The 19,009-nt window shown below is 54.2% G+C and overlaps 2 protein-coding genes across 13 annotated transcripts in view; both read right to left on the bottom strand.

Moving 5' to 3' along the window:
- Positions 1-2,146, bottom strand: part of ZNF185 (zinc finger protein 185 with LIM domain) — a 30,178-nt gene extending 28,032 nt beyond the window's left edge. For all 12 annotated transcript variants that reach the window (XM_039731315.1, XM_039731320.1, XM_039731316.1 and 9 more), the window contains exon 1: positions 1,866-2,146. The gene's annotated coding sequence lies outside the window, so the exon portion shown is untranslated. The remainder of the gene's footprint in view (positions 1-1,865) is intronic.
- A 7,054-nt stretch (positions 2,147-9,200) lies between these two features.
- On the bottom strand, positions 9,201-18,930 carry NSDHL (NAD(P) dependent steroid dehydrogenase-like). The gene is made up of 8 exons (XM_039731302.1): positions 18,821-18,930; positions 18,202-18,252; positions 15,658-15,819; positions 14,827-14,973; positions 13,710-13,838; positions 11,663-11,805; positions 11,081-11,183; positions 9,201-10,460 (listed from the first exon to the last, which is right to left on the bottom strand). The coding sequence occupies exons 2-8, from the start codon at positions 18,220-18,222 to the stop codon at positions 10,125-10,127; spliced, it is 1,041 nt and encodes a 346-aa protein (XP_039587236.1). The 5' UTR covers positions 18,223-18,252; positions 18,821-18,930; the 3' UTR covers positions 9,201-10,124.
- Positions 18,931-19,009: the final 79 nt, after the last annotated feature.

The following is a 19,009-nucleotide window of genomic DNA, read 5'->3' as shown; positions in this document are numbered from 1 at the left end:
AAAAAAAAAAAAAAAAGAAAAGAAAAGAAAAAAAAAATCATCAAATGCTGTTGAAGTGGCACAGCCTGGAGCTGCTGCATCAGGGAACTCCTGAGAGCAGAGCTCAGCCCTGCCCAGCCCCAGGGATCCTCCCGGAGCTCCCAGCAGGACCACCCCCAGCACAACTCACCCCCGCTACTGCCAGAAATCAGAAATTCTCGGGTCATTGTCACCATCCTGGGTGTGCAGTTTCATTGCTCTAATTACATGGAATTAATTCCTAATTGCTCAGCTAATTTCTGGGTTTAAAAGGAAGGATGTGCAGGACGTTCACCACACCCACACACCGCTGACCTTGAGCCTTGATGTCCGAAGATGAAAGGAAAAAGGAAGGAAAAATGGGGTTTGTGTCAAAGGTGGAGCTTTGTTTGTGTTGCTGACCCACAGACAGAGCAGGACAAAAGCTCCTTGAAGCCTCGTGACGTCACAGAGACACCACAAAGCTTTGCCAAGAAAACACAACTTTTTTTTTGTAAAAGAAAGCTAAAATCTGCCACTTGTGGAAATTGGGACTTCCTCTTAAGTCCTGGTAAACTTTTTTGGGGAAGAAATGTACTTAGTAATTGGGTGGATTAATAAAATGAACGGATTTTGTAATAAAAGAAATAAAATATCCTAAACAAAACCTCCTGGTCCAGCTGAGGAGGAAGGACATCCCTGCCCAGGTCTTGCAGCTCATCCTCCTGTGTGGGGTCTGTCCTGAGCAGGGCTGGGACTGGAAAATGGGGATGACATTCCCTGGATGAAGCAAGGACACAGGGAGGTGCTCTCTCCTCCGTGCCAGCTCTGCCACTCCTTCCCAGGGTGCTAATTTCGCACTGACTCGGGCAGAAACAAAACAAGGCAGAGCAGCAGAGAGGGAGACATCTCTGCTGCAGCCCCTGTGTCCCACGGGAGTCCTGGCAGGGAGGGGCTGGGCAGGTCTGGAGCTCCCGCAAAGCTCTCCCGAGGCTGTGGGGGACACAGCACTGAATTCCCCGCAGTCTGCTGGACCCTGCCCACACCAGCCTGTCCCGGGGAGGGCACTGCTGTGCCCCACGGAAATCCGGAGGGGAGAAGGGGTTCAGAGGGTTTGGAGCTCCCGCAAAGCTCTCCCGAGGCTGTGGGGGACACAGGACCGAATTCCCCGCAGTTTGCTGGACCAGCCTGTCCCGGCGAGGGCACTGCTGTGCCCCACGGAAATATCGGAGGGGAGAAGGGGTTCAGAAGGATGTGGAGCCGTGGGCAGGGAGAGGGAATTTGAGCCAAACCTCAGCCCCAGCCCGCTCCTGCAGGAGCCCCATCCCCGCAGAGCTCACACGCTTCGCTCCGAGACACCCTGAACAGCTCCGCTTCCAGGGCAGAGGATCCGGGGGTCCCCGGGGGTCCCGGGCAGGGCAGGGCAGCGATCCTGCAGCTGCAGCAGCCCCGTTCCCGGTTCCCATTCCCGCTCCTGTTCCCGGTTCCCGTTCCCATTCCTGTTCCCGCTCCCATTCCCGCTCCCGCTCCCGGTTCCCATTCCCGGTTCCCATTCCCGCTCCCGTTCCCGGTTCCCGTTCCCATTCCCGCTCCCGTAGCCCCGTTCCCATTCCCATTCTCGCTCCCGGTTCCTGCTCCCGTTCCCATTCCCGCTCCCGTTCCCATTCCCGCTCCCATTCCCGCTCCCGCTCCCGTTCCTATTCCCGCTCCCACTCCCATTCCCGGTTCCCATTCCCGCTCCCGCTCCCGGTTCCCATTCCCGGTTCCCATTCCCGCTCCCATTCCCGCTCCCGCTCCCATTCCCATTCCCGCTCCCGGTTCCCATTCCCGCTCCCATTCCCGGTTCCCATTCCCGTTCCCGTTCGTACCTGGCAGTTCCCGGCTGCGGGCGGTTCCCGGCGCTCTCCCGGCTCGGCTGTGGCACGGCTGTGGCACACCTGAGCCCTCACCTGCCGAGAGGGCCGGCCCCGGGAAGCCAAGCCTTGTTTTGAGGAGGAGACCTGGGTGTGTTCGCCCTTCAGGGGAATCAAACAGGTTTCTCCGTTCGGCGGCACGGGCTCCCCTCCCTGTAGGCTCTGCTCTGCATTCCTGGCATTCCCCAGCGGATGCCACCGTCCCCAGCCCTGTGGGCCCTGGCACAGCCCAGAGCAGCCCCCCAGCTCCCACCCCGCGGAATTTCTCCTCGGGGCGGGCACTGCCAGGGCTCGGCCCCGGGACCCCGATACTGCTCGGGCTCGGAGCCGCTTTGGAGCATCAGGGAGCGGGGCTGTAATTAGCCCTCGACACTGATTGTCTACTTGGAACTCATTACCGAGGCCCACAGGTGTGATAATCCCACAGGAAATTGCCGGGCATTCCGCTCTTCCTCGCTTGATTTCCCTTTCTAATTGCCCTGGTCACCGCACGGTCCCCGAGGGCTGTGGGGACACCTGGCACAGCCAGACCCTGGGACTCGCTTCCTGCCCATCCCAGAGCCTGGCAGCTGGGGCTGGGTGTTTGCAGCTGTCTGAGGAGTCAGGGCTTCAGCCTGGCACTGCCACAGTGTGGGAAGAACCAGAGAATCCCACGATGGTTTGGGCTGAAAGGACCTTAAAGCTCCTCCAGTCTCACCCCTGCCATGGCAGAGACACCTCCCACTGTCCCAGGTGCTCTCAGCCCCAGTGTCCAGCCTGGCCTTGGGCACTGCCAGGGATCCAGGGGCAATTCCTGCCCAATATCCCATCCAGCCCTGCCCTCTGGCAGTGGGAGCCATTCCCTGTGTCCTGTCCCTCCAGGCCTTGTCCCCAGTCCCTCTCCAGCTCTCCTGGAGCCCTTCAGGCCCTGGCAGGGCTCTGAGCTCTCCCTGGAGCCTTCTCCTCTCCAGGTGAGCACCTCCAGCTCTGCCAGCCCAGCTCCAGAGGGGCTCCAGCCCTGGAGGTGATGAAGCCCCAACCAAGCACCCACCAGGATCCCCTGTCCCTGATTCAGGAACAGGTAATGCTGAACCTGTAGCAGCTGGAAAGGAAAGCTCCTGCTGTGGAATGATGGGCAAATATCCCATCCCATCCCCATCCCCATCTCATCCCCATCCCATCCCATCCCCATCCCCATCCCATCCCATCCCATCCCATCCCATCCCATCCCATCCCATCCCATCCCATCCCCATGTGCTGGAACAGGGCCGATGACCCAGCCCTGGCTCCCAGCAGCACAGTGAGGATGACATCAGGGATTTTCAGGCATCGAGGCGTTACTGCAGCCCCAGATCTGCCCCTCGGATCTGCTCGGGCTCAGCAGCAGCCGGGCTCAGCTGCGCTGGGCTCGGTGGCTGCCGCTGATCCCGGCTGAGATAAGCCGGGCTGTTCCCAGGGCCGCGCCCTGAGCTCCCGGCGGGTCCAGCTCAGGGAAACCGGAGCGGTTCAAAGCGGGCTGCAAAGCGCAGCCCAGACCCTTCCTGGGCCTGCATCCCCTGCTCCAGGGCTGCAGCTGACAGGGCAGCTTTATTTTCGGTAAGCCCTGAGTCATGCCAGCGTTTGCTGAAGGTTTGTCCTGGCTCTTCCCTGAAACAGCAGTGAGTAAGAGCCCGGCCTGGCCAGCCCTGCAGGTACACCGGGTCCCCAGGCACGGCAGGGACACCCAGGCACTCGGGGCTCTGGGCTTTCCCGGTGGGAACACACTGTGCCACACTGAATGTTCAAAAACCGGGCAAAAATGGAAAGGTGTTTGTTGTGAGCACCTCACTGTCAAACACTGAGAGCTCCCAGGAGCACCCCAGGAGGTCACTGCTGGCTCAGGGGATGTGTCCCCACAGCGTGGGCAGCAGGAAAGGGACCGGGATTCTGCCCTGCGCAGCTGAGACCCCACCTGCAGAGCTGCCCCAGCCCTGGCCCAGCACAGGGAGGAGCTGGAGCTGCTGCAGAGAGCCCACAGGAGGCTCCAGGATGGGCAGAGGATGGAGCAGCTCTGCTGGCAGGAAAGGCTGCGAGAGCTGGGATTGTTCACCTGGAGAGGAGAAGCTTTGGGGTGACCTCAGTGTGGCCTTGCAGGGCCTGAAGGAGCTGACAGCTTCTGCCAGAGGCTCAGGGATAGGGATAGATTTCTGCTAGGGAGCTGCTCACAGTGGGACTTCAACACTGCCAAATTCAGGATGCTCCAGGAAAAGAGCCAGTCTTGGTCTCCTTGGCAGGAGCAGCCCCAGCTGGAGCAGGTGCCCTCCACCTTTGGAGGAAACCTGAGTCTGCTGAAGTCAGCAACACAAAAAGTTCTTTATACTCATCCGACCTGAGTGGAATCCAAGAGGGGGATTTTTACATTTTCCCACTGAATCTGGTTAAAACCAAGAGGATCTGGCCTGAACCCCCACCCTGCAGGCCTGGCCCCCCCTCAGCCATCAGCCAAGGCTCAGGTAAAGCTGTGCCTGAGCCCAGAGCAGGAGCAAGGTTCTGTCTCCCATCCCAACCCCCCAACTTCTCCAGGGACACACACACACACTCCTGTAGCATGGGAGAGCAAGAAAACAAAAGTCTTTCCCCCAGGTCCAGTTAAAAACCTTATTGTTTTTCAGTATATTTCAGCCTGGAATATCTGATTTTACCAGCAAATGGATTTTCGTGGGATGTGCTCTCAGAGGAAAGCACAAAGACCCTTCCTCATGAAGATGTCCCACAGCTGGCACTGATCAATCCTTGTTCTTCCAGACCAGGGCAGCTGGGTGCCAACAGCCATAACCCCCAGCTCATTCCTGCAGGAACAGGGATGTGTGCAAGGAACCTGCTCCACCCTGGAAATCCAGGCAGCCAATTTCATGGCAAGGGTGTTTTACCAAATCATTCCTGTGGCAAAGGTGACTCCTGCCCAGAGACAGCCCCACAGCCCAGCCTGTGTTTGAACAGCCACAGCAACATCCTGTAGCATTTTTCCAGTATTTTCTGGTGGTGAGAGACCCACCAAGCCCACTGCAGAGCCCTGAGCTGCTCTGGAGCATTTCCTGCTTTGCCGATACCACTTTGCAGCCCCTCCCTGGCACTGGGGGGGGAGGGCAGGGCAGTCACCCTGCAGTCCTTGGCCTTTGCAGAGGTGCCACCAGCCCCAAGCCCGGCCGAGCCGTGATGAGTCGCAGGGTGTAAAACCACTACACCCATTTGTTACAAGGGAACCCAACTGGTTTTTCGTGAGGTGTCACTGCAGAGCTCTGCCAGAACGCCAGACCTCACCTTCCTAATAGCAGGTGGCAGCAGGGCATTGTGTGTCCCAACGATTCCCTGCAGGAATACAGCAATCTGCCCGTGGTCAGGGACACACCTGCACACTGCTGGAGCTCGGGAGTGCCAGCACAACACAGAGTGCTGCTGTCAGCAGAGCTGGGGCACAGCAGAGGCAGAGCTGTGGCGGGGACACCGCGGTGCCACCACAACGCCCCAAACCCGCTCTGGCGCAAGCAGGGAGATGCTGATTTATCCTCAGCAGCTCAGCGAGGATAAATCCAGCTTCCCTGCAGGCTCTGAGGCAAACAAGCTGCTGTTCCCCTGCCCTGACAGGGCGTGGGTTGCACCACTCTGCCCCCGTGGGCCTGGCACCAGCCCGGGGCTTGCACAAGCAGCAGCGAAACTCGGAGAGAATTCTCCCGGGAAGCAGAGCCAGCCCATCCTGCCACGGCTGGGAGGTGTGGGAATGTCCTGGTGCTCCCTGCCGTCAGCACTGGGGGTAACTGGATGTACTGGGATAGAAAACACCCCTTCCACAGCTTCCCAAAATGCTGAGCTGGAGCCCTGCAGCATGGCCTGGATCCCTGTGTCTGGAAATCCCCCAGTGCTTGCAGGGCACACTGCTCCCAAACCTCACTGAACCACAGTGGAATGGTCTGGCTTGGAAGGGACCTCAAAGCCCCTCTTGTTCCACCCCATGGGCAGGGACACCTCCCACTGTCCCAGCTTGCTCCCAGCCCTGTCCAGCCTGGCCTTGGGCACCTCCTGCACACCCTGCAGTGCCCCTGAGCCTTTGTGCTCCCTGCACATGCAGGGTCATTCCTGACCTGCTTTCATCCATTTTTCCTCTTACCTAATTCTGGTAATTACACACAAGCCACTCTTTTTCCTCTCTGGAGATGTGTCTGGACCAGGGCTTTCCCCACGTTCCAAGGGCAGCACTGAAAGCAATTCCTTGGACAATCCTCCTGAGCAAGTTCCCTTTGCAATCCCTGTAAGAGGGAATGGGCTTTGGTTACCTTAACTCCACCTAGAAAAGCACTTGTAATCCTCTGTCCCTTCCCTCCCTATTCTCCAGGATAAGCAACAGAAGATCTCTCTTTTATCTCTCCCACTGCCAAAACCAATCTCAGGTCAGCAAAATGAGGAGCTGCAGCAAGGAAAAGCCAGGAAAGCAGAGAGAGAGAGATAAGGATTTTGATGAGAGTGCCCTGAGCCTTTGTGCTCCCTGCACATGCAGGGTCATTCCTGACCTGCTTTCATCCATTTTTCCTCTTACCCATTTCTGGTAATTACACACAAGCCACTCTTTTTCCTCTCTGGAGATGTGTCTGGACCAGGGCTTTCCCCACGTTCCAAGGGCAGCACTGAAAGCAATTCCTTGGACAATCCTCCTGAGCAAGTTCCCTTTGCAATCCCTGTAAGAGGGAATGGGCTTTGGTTACCTTAACTCCACCTAGAAAAGCACTTGTAATCCTCTGTCCCTCCCCATTCTCCAGGATAAGCAACAGAAGATCTCTCTTTTATCTCTCCCACTGCCAAAACCAATCTCAGGTCAGCAAAATGAGGAGCTGCAGCAAGGAAAAGCCAGGAAAGCAGAGAGAGGGAGATAAGGATTTTGATGAGAGTGCTCCAGGGAACTCTTTGAAGTCGTGGGGAGCTCCTGTTGAGTGTTCCTGACAGGGACAGACTGCACCTGCATTTGATCCTGGATTTTTGGAAGGAAAGTTTGATAATGGCAATTTTGCTTCACAGCCTCTGCTTGCTGACACACACCAAAACCAGATTGGAAGCCATAAAAATCCCTGGATGGTTTGGGGTGGGAAGGACCTCAAAGCCCATCCAGTGTCACCCCTGCCATGGCAGGGACACCTCCCACTGTTCCAGGCTGCTCCCAGTGTCCAGCCTGGCCTTGGGCACTGCCAGGGATCCAAGGGCAGCCACAGCTGCTCTGGGCACCCTGTGCCAGGGCCTGCCCACCCTCCCAGGGAACAATTCCTGCCAATACCCATCTAACCCTTCCCTGTGTCCTATCCCTCCCTCCCTTGTAAATTGTCTCCATGTTTTTCATGTTTCCAGTGTGCAAGGCCACACTGAGGTCACCCCAAAGCTTCTCCTCGCCAGGTGAACAATGCCAGGTCTCCCAGCCTTTCCTGCCAGCAGAGCTGCTCCATCCCCCTGAGCATCCTGGAGCCTCCTCTGGACTCTCTCCAGCAGCTCCATGCCCTCCCAGTGCTCAAGAGGTGGCACAAAAATATACCCAGGCAGGGCACAAGAGAATGATCTCATCACTGCCCCAAAAAACGACCCAGAATGGGATTTGTGCTGGAAAACGAGAGGAGGGGGTTGGAGCAGGGCTGGAAGAGGCTGTGGCCAGGGATGGAGGCACGGCCAGGCTCCAGCTCTCCCTGTTCACCTGGGCTTGGGAAACTGCAGCTTGTGGCTTAAGATTGTATTGCTTTTAAGGTTATTTATTAATGGATCAGCATCAGAACTGTGACTGGACCTGGTTGCTCCTTCTCTTGCAAAGAGTCCTAAGCACAAGTCATGCTACTTCCCAGGTGAACCATGGAATGCAAGTTGGAATTAGGGTCGGAAAATGTCTTTCAGAGTAGGCAGGGAATTGCCCCAGAATCCTAGTGACTCCTCCACGTTTTTGGTAGTATCACTTTATATGCAAAAGCTGAGGGGCTATTTATGCAACTTGGCAGAGTTTATTTACCCAGTAGATAAAATAATGTTGGGGGTTTTCCTTTTTAATTTTTGAAAATGTAAACTATTAATTGAAATTTAAATCAATACTGTTTACACATCATTTATTTGTAACCATCCCCTACTTGTTCCTTGCTTATTCCCTACTTGCTTCTTGTGCTATTTTGCATCTTTTGGCTTGTTTTTTAGCCTGGCAGCTCCCTGACTGCAGCAGGAGAGCAGCCAGCCAGCTGTGCCCAGCTGTGCCCAGCTGTGCCCAGCCCTGCCTTGGTGTCACCTGAGCAGTGCCCCCAGCCCAGAAAAGCTCTGGGTCCCTTCCTGGGAGAGGGAACCCCCGTGATCCAGCTGAGCTCACTGCCAGGGCCTCCAGCCCCTTCAGCACAGGGAGAGGAGTGACCCTGCCCTGACTCGTGCCCAAGCACAGCCACGGCATTTTGGGGACGGATTGGAGCTGCCGGGCTGGGAAATGCCACCTAGAGGCCGAAGTTGATGTGAGGGAAATGAATTTGTACAGAATGTTTAAAGTTTGATAGAAAGCTTCTGATTGCAATAGCGTGAATTTTAACACCTGTATTGTCTCACCCTTCATTGAGACTGAAAATAGAATACAAGTTCTTAAAACTCCTCTCAGCTGCCCCATCTCTCAGTCAGAAAATGGCATCATCTGACAGGGATGTAGTGATGTACCTCTGGTTTGGCTTCAGGAAATCCTGGATCCTTCCACCCGACCCCATCCCCTCGGGTGGCAGGGCAGGGCTGTCCCTGCTCCGGGGCTGAGCAGTGCCCAGCAGGACGGGGGGGCTGCCCCAAGCACCTGGCCACTATCTGCTGCAAATCAAGCAAGGCCAGGGCTGGTAACGCCAGCTGGTAACCAGCACATCAAAATTCCCAGGGAAAAAAGCCCAGTGGGTTGGTGGGTCTTTTGCAGAAAACAGCCAGAAGTTCAAATAAAACCCATTTAATCAGACTATAGCAGCACATTGAGGTTAGGGCTCCTTGGGCCTGAGGTTGTGGCTGCCCCTGGATCCCTGGAAGTGCCCAAGGCCAGCTTGGATGGGGCTTGGAGCAGCCTGGCACAGTGGGAGGTGTCCCTGGGGGTGGAATGGGATGAGCTTTAAGGTCCCTCCCTACCCAAACCATCCCAAACCAGGGATTCTGTAATTCTGTGACTGAGGCACTTCCCATCCTTCTGAAATCTGAAACACCAGAACTCCCAGGGATCCAGGAATTTGCACAGGGCAAAATTCCAGCTCTAACCTAAACCCCTCATTTGAAAGCAAACCAGAACTGAAGTGCTTAGAAAGATTAGAGGGCAAAGAACATTTAACATACAAGTCAGAGGAAATAGCTTGAGGACTGCTGCTTTCTATCCATTTTCTTGTGGAAAAGAGGTTTTTTCATGGACTAAGTGGTCAGAGCACCAAAAATCTCCGTGACCAGCACTGACAGGGCAGGGAGAAGGAGCCTGGTGCTGCAGGATCTCCCCAGCACTGAGATCTGCAGAACAGTGCTGGGGCTGCTGCCAGGCAGCTCCAAAGATCCCTGTCCCCAAAAGGGAATCCTTAACATCCTGTTTGTGCTGAGAGTGGGATCTGCCCTCTCAGAGATGGGACACAAAGCTGCAAAGTCAGCTCTGTGTGATTCACTTGGGTTCTTTTGGCACAGAAATAAATCCTGCATGGACAAAGGAGTGAACCCACAAGTGAACACATTCCTTGTGGGCTCCTTCTGCTGCCTCAGGGAGAAGCCAAACCACCCCCAGATCGTGGAGGGAAAAGCAGAAGAGCTGCAATGATTTAAGAGATGGTGGCAGAAGCCCTTTCTGGCACGGGGCTCTCTTGTGGAGAGCAAAGCCAAAGGCCAGAGGGGAGCCAGCCACGGGAAGTGTCTGTGACCCAGCCTGCAGCTCTGGGAAGAGGTGGCTGCTGTCACCAGAGCAACAAAACACGGACAAGGGTGGAGGGAGGGGAGCAGGAATGCTGGTGTGCCTGCTCAGGATCCAAGAGGGCACAGCAGGGTGTTTATTCACAGCCCAGAGAGTTCAGCAGCTGTTTCCAAACAAGAAGTCACATCCAAGAAACAAAACTGTCAGCACAGCTCCCACACAGAACGGTGAGGAGGAGGAGCAGAGAGTTCAGGAAAACTCCTCTTTCCTGGGACCTGCTGACACTTGCTCCAGTCCAGCTGTCAGAAGTGGTGGCAGGCAGGCAGCAGGGGCTCCAGGCAGGGCTGTCAGGCCCTGGCCCGGCGCAGGCCGGGGTAGCTCTGCACAGTCCTGGCAATGGCCTCGTCCAGGCTGACCACGGGGCTGTAGCCCATGGCCCTCTTGGCCCGCTCACAGCTGTAGTAGTGGAAGGTCCCAGCCAGGGCCACCCTCATGGGCGTGAAGGTGGCCTTGATGGTCACCAGGGGCCTGAGCAGGGCCAGCAGCAGGGCCAGCAGCAGGGCCAGGTAATAGGCCAGCCAGTAGGGGATGTGGTACTTGGGGGGGTCGTAGTCCAGGCCGGTCAGGATGCGGGACATGAACGTCCAGAAGGGAATTGGCTCATCGTTGGTGATGTGAAAGGCCTGCAAGAGGGAGAGCAGAAGCCAGGGGTTAAAATCATGGTGGATTTCCCAGGTTTGGCTCTGTGCTGGCCCCTCTCCTGCTCACGTGAGGACATGACCCCCCTGACCTGGGCCAGAGCACGCTGTCCTAACAAACTGCTTTGCACTGCCCACCTCTGTGTGCAGAGGGGGGAATCCCTGCTTTTCCAAGGAAACCAGCTGCTTCCAGCACTCCAGAGGCCAGGATTCCTCAGAAATCTCAACCAAACTGGCTGCCACAGCACAGAGCAGACAAGTTAAAACACCCCAGTGTGCCCAGAGCACAGCAGGACCAGGGAAAGCTGGAAGAGCTCCTCCTGTTCTGAACTGTGTCCCAAAGGCTGCTGTGTTGTGTTTCCATGTGTGCCTCCTGGCTGCCCCCAGTTCTTCCTGGACTGCCCTTCCCAAGCAGCTTTAGAGCAGGAAATTCCAGGATATCCATCCAGCTCAGCCCAGGTGGCTGCACTCAGTGCTCACCACAGATGGACAGCCTGGAGCTGCTGGCCTGCAGGGTGATGTCCAGAGCCCTCAGCAATCAGCATGGATCCCCTCAGCAGAGGCTGGGGATCCCTTCCCTCCCCTCCCCTCCCCTCCCTCCTCACCTTCCCACACAGGGGAGAGCCTTTGTGCAGCTTTTCTGCAGCCAGGATGTGCCCATGCACCACGTTCTCCACGTAGGTGAAATCCACCAGGTTCTTTCCATCCCTGCACACAGAAAAGGAATTTAGCCCCAAGGCAAGCTGGGCTGAGAATCTGCTTGTGCCAAAAGGAAGGACTTCCACCAGGATAAATTCATCCCACGTTTCCCCACCTCCCACTCTCTGGTGCTGCAATTTCAGGCCATACTTTTAGTGTTTCATATTTAATAGGGATTTTAATTGCCAGAACCTCAAACACCACAAGTGGTATAAATTAACACCAAGTAATCTGAGCCTCCTCATATTAATGGCACAGCTCTTTAACAGCTCAAGCCATGCCAGCTTTCCTCATGGATATTCCTCTGGCTTTACGGACACTCACCATGACAGGGAGTGAGCCCTGACATAGGATTTTTAAGGAAAAAAAAATAGAAAGTGAAAAATAAAAGAAATAACACAACTGATTTCCTTTTGTTCCCTTCCAAAGGGCTTTGTAGATGCAGCATTGATTTTGCCCCAGCTCTGAAGTGCCTGGGCCTTGCTCACCCAATGATGAACTTCATTTTGCCACTCCTCGCTGCCTGGATGAGGATGGGAACCAGCTGAGGGTCTCTGGGACCAAATATTCCATGGGGACGGATTGCAGTGGTGAGGAAATTGTTGTCTGGGTCGTTTGCACTGAGCACCTCCTGCAGGGAAAGAGCAGAAGGAAATCAAGAAAGAAAACAGAGCTCAGCAATGCATCTCTAGGTGGAGTCTTAACTGCTTTTGTGCCAGGGTCAGGATTAAATGTGTGAGATGGCATTTCTTGTTGGGACTCAGATGTTTATTAATTCTTATCTATGTTACAGTCTCACAAACCCTGAGTTCTACAGCACTTCTCTCTAACAAACTAAAAATGGAGCCCCATATCTCTCTCTAGGAGGCCTTTTAAGGCTAAACTGTCCAATTAAGAAATGACACCTAAATTATTTTCACTTTTAACCCAATAACCAACCACCCCTGTGGCTGCAGTGTGGACTTTTTATCCAATTATACAAAACCATCCAAACCCAGGGAGAAGAAGGTGAAGAAGGTGGAGAAGAAGGACCAGCCACTGCCCCAAAACCTCCATCTTCCTTTATCTATATTACTGTATTCTAAACCCTTAAACTCTGAGTTTCCCACCCTGTGCTATCACACACTTCTATTCAAATCCCACACCCACAATCCCAGTTCTGCCATTCCATTTTGGAAGCTTCTCCAGGCCTCAGGTCAATGCAGTGTTCTCTTGGGGGTCAGTGCCTGGCAGCACAGAAAGTCTCAAATTCTCACTAGCCAGGGTTCCAACATCCCACAATCATCACTGCAGGGGCTGGGGGCTCCCCATCCCCTTGGGAAGGAACCAGTGGAAGAATTATTATCCCCTCCTGTCTGTCCAAGTGATCCTTCCTTTGTTCCCATCTCTTTTCCCAGTTCTCCTTGGTAAGAAACCCAGACACAAATCAGTTTTTATGATTGAGCACTTAATGAACTGACAAAGGAAGGGAAGGCTTTGCTTCTCTCCTTGAGCCCCCCAGAAGCCAGAGGAGCTCTCCAAGCTCCTTCACTCCATGAACCCTCTGCATGAGCTGGAGCAGAGGACACTCAGGAATTGCATTTCTGTCCCTCCCAGCAGCTGTACCCAGCCCAGCCCCCCTGCATCTCTCTCAGGAGGGGGTGATCCCATCTCCCTGGAGCTCCAGCAGCACACTCAGCAGCTCTGGAGCAGATTTCATTCTCCTGGGAGCTCCTAAACAGCGTGTTTCCGCTTCCAGCAGCTGCTGGGATTTCTATGGAGGAGGCACAGACAAAATCCTTTGAGTTTCCCCCAAAACAAAGCCATAATCACCAGCACTGGGGCTACCCCTGATTGCTGCTCCTCAGCTTCCCCTTTAGCAGTTACTGCAAAGTGCTGGGGAAGGAACAGATGTTTGCACAATTAAAATTAATTAAGCTCTTGTGGAGGAAATTCCTTCCAGCCTCTCACACTATCAGCATCAGCATGGAAGGGACTCTCAATTCTTCTGGCACAAAAAGCAGATTCTTCCCACGGCTGAAATGCAAGCCATGGGAAAAGGATCCAGAAAAGATCTGTTGCCTTTGATTGAAAACATTGTTTTCCCACATTTAAACCACAGATGCTGCAGCAGTAAGAACATGAGAAGAGCAGATATTGGTGCTGTGCAAGTGTCCAAGGCAGGGAACTCTCAGATGTTTGGAGATCTTTTTGTAACATGAACATTTTCAGTAACGGCCTGTGCCCTTAGCTCAGGCCACATTCTCACTCCTCTCCTCCTTACTCAGTGCCTTTTTCACATTCCCAACTCTACATTCAGCCTGAAAATCAGGAAAAGCAGCAGAGAGGACAAAAACCTCCCCTGACTGCTGTTAAACCAAAGCTTGGCAGGTGAGAACTGGGATTATCCTGTGGCTCCTCCATGGCAGTGACACCTCTGCAGTGTCACACAGCATTTCATTCAACCTCTGTGGCAATTCCTGCCACAGCTTGATTTTATTATCTTTTTATTAAGTGAATAAATCCCAAAATGACAATTTAACCATTGGCAAATACCTTCTCCTGCAGGATCTTGGTCTCTGTGTAGTAATCAATAGGTTTTTGTGCATAGGGGAGATCTTCTGAGCCATTTTTTATGTCTGTGCCCTCAAAAACTACACTGGCACTGCTGGTTAACACCAATTTCTGCAAGAGAGAGGGGAGAACAGAGTTGTTTAAAGTCCAGAATAAAAAGATCATTATTTACAAAGGCTGAGTAAAGATAATAATGATAATAATATTTAACCAACTGATTTCACAGAAAATAACCTGAGTCTAACAGAAGATGAATAGAAACTACAGGTAAGAGAACCCCCACTTTTTAATTCATTCTGTCCCATCATTTAATGCTACCTAAAGGAGATTAAAACATTCCAACAAACCCCCAAGGCAGTCAATCCAGGGAAAACATCTCCAGGAGAATCAGAGACTTGGAACACTTGACACACACCCAGTGTTTTAAAGAAAGATTTGCTCATCTTGACAATAACAGATCACAGTGGATTAAACAAGAAGAGAAACCTTGGATGTTTTTGTTTGGTGACTTAAATGAAATAAATGAAATGAATGTAATAAATAAATTTAAAATAAATTAAATTAAATGAAAAGTTATGGGATATCAAAGTAATTTAGGGAGAAAATCCAGTCTCCAATCCCAGGCTGGCTTCCTCAGGCTCTTTCTTTTGAGGGCAATTGACTTTCTAAATCAAATGGCACTGAGATTATGGCACAAGTGTGTTCCTCCCCATTCCATGGTGAGGAATTCAGGGAGGGAATTGATGCCATGAATATTCCCACTGCTGGAAAAGCCATCTCTGGGGCTGTCCCCTCATGAAAGCAGGAAAGAAGCCACTTGTGAGGTGTTGTTCTCCCAGGGTGACTCCCAGGCAGGACAGATTTTAATGGAAGCTTTTCCATTCCAATCACAATGTGGTTTTCTGTGGCAAACAGGGATTGAGTTTGCACCAAGCAGGAGACCCACAGAGTCTCTCTTCCACTGGTTTTCATGGACCAAGTGGGAATTCAGTATCACAGAGCCCTTTGTCCCCTCTCAGACAAGGCTGACACTGGCCTGTGTGCCAATGTTACAAAGTCCATCAGCCCCTCCTGGTCTCCAGGGCTTTTCCAGCTTTACCTGCACTCCAGCTTCTTTGCAGGCTTCAATGACTGCCTTGGTTCCCATGAAATTCACCTTGTAGAACAGCTCCCTGTTGTCACTGGAAGGGGCTGGTGAGGCACAGTGGAACACCACAGACACTCCCTGCAGGGCTGGCAGCAGAGCCTGCAGGAACAGGGGGGAAGGGAATGGAGCAACAGCCATGGTGGGTATCAGGAGAAAGCAACAGCAGGGAAATAAAGCAGCTCTTTTTGTGGAAACAGCTGCATTTCAAGTCATGTTCCCTCCATAAAGGTGGGCAGCTGGAATGGGATTAGCATCCAGGATCTCCACAATGTCCTATCCTCAGCACACACCACATCCTCTCTTCTTCCCAGAGAAATCCTCAGAGCTTCTCCAGAGCTGGAGGTTGTGAGGCTGCACTCCCTGCCATCCCCAGGTGCAGGTACAAGGCTCAGGACTCCCTGGAGTTGGGTCCCTGAGGAAGCAGCAGGTTTAAAGCTCCCCATGGCACTGGCTGAGTACAGGTGACTCTCCCAAAGTCACCTCCCCCATGGCTCACACAGGCCTTGGCCAAGGCTCCCACTCATCCTGCCCTGGCTGCTGGGAATATGAGCTGTGCCATTCTCATGGAGCTGAGAAGAGCTGGGAGAGCCCCCTGCAATTAGCCCAGGGGCTGTAATCACCCTGAATCTCAGCTAACAGTAATGCAAGGCACCAGGCACAAAGCAGTCCTGCCCTTTCCAGCTCGCAGCAGAGTCCAGACATCAGACACCAGATCTGTTTCCTCCAGAGGAAGGAAAGTGCAAGGCCTGCATTTGCCCGTGTTAGTTTGCAGCCCTTCCTCACCTCCTTGTCACACAGGTCCCCCAGGAAGAAGGTCACCTGCTCACTGGCAAAGCTCTGCTGGATGTCGAAGACGTTGACGCTGTAGCCCCTGGCCAGCAGCTGCTCCACCATGTGCCGCCCCAGGAACCCCGAGCCCCCGATCACGGTGCAGCTCCTGCCAGCCTGCAGGGACAGGGACAGGGACAGGGACAGGGAGAGCTCCCTGGCACACAGGCACACACAGCACAGCGGCCTGAGCCGCCCTGGGGCTCAGTGAGCTGCAGTTCTGCTCGGCAGCTCCACCAGAGGAATCTGAACTCAGACATCAAAGCTCTGCGCAGTCACAGGGAGTTAGGAGGGCAGACACTCTGATTTTGGGATTTTGGAAGGACTCTGCCTCATGCTCACAACCAAGAGGCTCAGGGAGGAGGGAAGGAGAAGAAGATTGGCCCCCATGAACTCTGCTTGGATAGCAAAGCAAACATAGTTTGAAGGGAGCCTGCAAGAAAGATTGAGAGAGATTATTTACAAGAGCATGGAGAGGCAGGACACAGGGAATGGCTCCCACTGCCAGGGGGCAGGGATGGATGGGATATTGGGATATTGGGAAGGAATTGTTCCTGGGACAGTGGGGAGGGCCTGGCACAGGTGCCCAGACAGCTGTGGCTGCCCCTGGATCCCTGGCAGGGCCCAAGGCCAGGCTGCAGCAGCCTGGGACAGAGGGAGGTGTCCCTGCCACAGCAGGGGTGGCACTGGAGGAGCTTTGAGGTCCCTCCCAACCCAGACCAGGCTGGGACTCTGGGATGATTCTGGGATTTGCTTCAGCCTCCTGCCACAGCTAACCCAGAGCATCAAAACCATCACCATGATCAGAACCTGTGACACTCAGGGCCAAGGAAGCAGCCAGGTGAAGGCAGGGGCTGTCCTTTCGAGCCATTAGTTCTTCCTTTCTTTTTCTTTCAGCTTTGTAAATCAGTGATTGGAGTCACTAATTAACAGAGTTCAGTCTGGGCACTCGTCTGACTGCACTGAGACCAAAGACCTCCCTGCCAGCACGGAACATGCAGGCCCCGAGTCCCAGGGAGCTGTCACACAAAGAATGCTCTGTGCTGGCTGGAAAGAGTTTTCCTCCTGGTTGTAACACAACCCCCACCTCCGAGGGAGCCACACAAAGACAGTGATTGTCCACAAAACTCTTTAAGGCCATCCTCAAACAAAGGCTCTGCTGCCAAGAGCTGGGTGATCCACAAGAGAAATGCGAGGAGCTCCCTGAGTTACATCAAAGCTGAAGCAGTTATTTGGGATGGGCCATGGCAGGGAGAGTCTGATCAGGGTCTGCAGCTCCTGTGAGGAGCAGCTGAGGGTCTGCAGCGAGCCTGGAGAGGAGCTGGGAAGGGGCTGAGCCTGGAGAGGAGCTGGGAAGGGGCTCAGGCTGGAGAGGAGCTGGGAAGGGGCTCAGCCTGGAGCAAAGGAGGCTCAGGGGCCCTTGTGGCTCTGCACAGCTCCTGCCAGGAGGGGACAGGCGGGGGGGTCAGGCTGTGCTCCAGGGAACAGGCACAGGAACAGAGGGAATGGCCCCAGGCTGGGCCAGGGGAGGTCAGGGTGGATATTGGGGAAATTCCTTCACTGAAAGAGTGGCCAAGCCCTGGCACAGCTGCCCAGGGAGGTTTGGAGTCCCCAGCCCTGGCAGTGTTCAGCCAAGGAGTGGATGTGGCATTTTGGATGTTGTTTGGAGAAGATGAGGGGATTCAGTCGGGGCGGGACGGCTGCTGAGGGACAGAAACTGCTTCAGCCCCACCTCAAAGGCAGACACTCCCTTCCAAGGACATTTCCCTTCCATCCCTGGCACTCCCTGGTGGCTGTGCACCCTCCAGGAGCCAAGAGCACCCAGACTGCTCTGAGATGTGCTTGAAGTGAAGTTTGAGTGTAGCAGAATGCTGCCCTCTGCCTCTGAGCCCCAGAGCTCTGCAGAGGCTTCGGAGGAATCCCAGAATCCCAGACTGCTTTGGGTTGGGAGGGATTTCAGAGCTCATTTTATTCCACCTTCCACAGGGACACTTCCACCACCCCAGGCTGCTCCAAGCCCCATCCAACCTGGCCTTGGGCAGGATCCAGGGGCAGCCACAATTGTATATCCCCAGAGCTCTGCAGAGGCTTCGGAGGAATCCCAGAATCCCAGACTGCTTTGGGTTGGGAGGGATTTCAGAGCTCATTTTATTCCACCTTCCACAGGGACACTTCCACCACCCCAGGCTGCTCCAAGCCCCATCCAACCTGGCCTTAGACAGGGATCCAGGGGCAGTCAAAATTGTATATAATTTTATTATAAACTCTCTACAATTTGATATTGCACAGTATAATATTTATGGCAAGCCAAGCTACGTCTATATTGATTTTAAGGTATGAATTCAACCTACCCAAATTACCCCTTGGAAAATCAATTTTTTTCCCCAGAATTATCATTAATGCAGGGTCAGCCTCATATCTTCCCTAGTGATGAGCAGAACATTTATGAATTTGTTTCAAGACAAAACACCAAAAGACAAAATTGAGGCCCCAACTCACCGATCTGAGGCGTGTGGCCATGGCTTGGGTGAGGCACTGTCCACCAGAATCCTTGAAAAAAGGGAGAATATCCTGTTATTCCTAATAAAAATAGCACAATGTCAAATAAAACAGCACATTTCTAGTTACAGAAATCAAGCTTTGAAGCCATTATGCTGAAGAAGGATGAAGAGAGGGAATTAATGCTCCCCGTTCTTCCAAATTAAATCAGCAACTACAGGTGCTGGCCTGGCTCTTTGGCACTGATTTTTCGGAAATCCCTTTGAAATTCCAAGGAAAGAGCCGAGGCGAGGCGGGATCGGTGCCCGTCCACCTGCAGCCCCGAGCTGGTTTAAAGCAGGGGCACAGGTGATCCCTCTCCAGCTCTTCCCTCTTCCACCCCTGTCCCTCAGCACCTCATCCCTCTCCAAAATGCCCTTTACGACCTGCTGCACCTCCAGTTCCCCCCAGCTCCTTCAGCCCCGTCCCTGAGCCCCCCATCCTCCCCCCCTCGGCCTTCAGGGCCTCACCCACAGCCCCCGGGACCTCCTGCCCGCGGCCCCAGCACCGCCTGCCCTGCTCCCAGCCCTTCCCACAGCCCAGGGCCCTTCAGCGTTCCCGCAGGACCCTCCTCACGGACCCCGGCCCTGTCCCGCCGTTCCCAGCTCCTTTCCCGGCCGCTCCCAGCTCCTTTCCCGGCCGTTCCCGGCTCCTTTCCCGGCCGCTCCCGGCTCCTTTCCCAGCTCCCGGACCCTCCGGCCCCTCTCGCTGCCGCCGCCCTCAGGGAGCCCGGCCCCGCCCCCTGCCCGCGCTCCGCCAATCAGCGCCG

The sequence above is a fragment of the Passer montanus genome, unplaced genomic scaffold, assembly GCF_014805655.1.
Source record: "Passer montanus isolate IOZ18808 unplaced genomic scaffold, ASM1480565v1 scaffold76, whole genome shotgun sequence".
In the NCBI taxonomy this organism is placed as follows: domain Eukaryota; kingdom Metazoa; phylum Chordata; class Aves; order Passeriformes; family Passeridae; genus Passer; species Passer montanus.
Note: the sequence above shows the minus strand (reverse complement) of the source record. Positions and strands in the feature narration are given on the sequence as shown.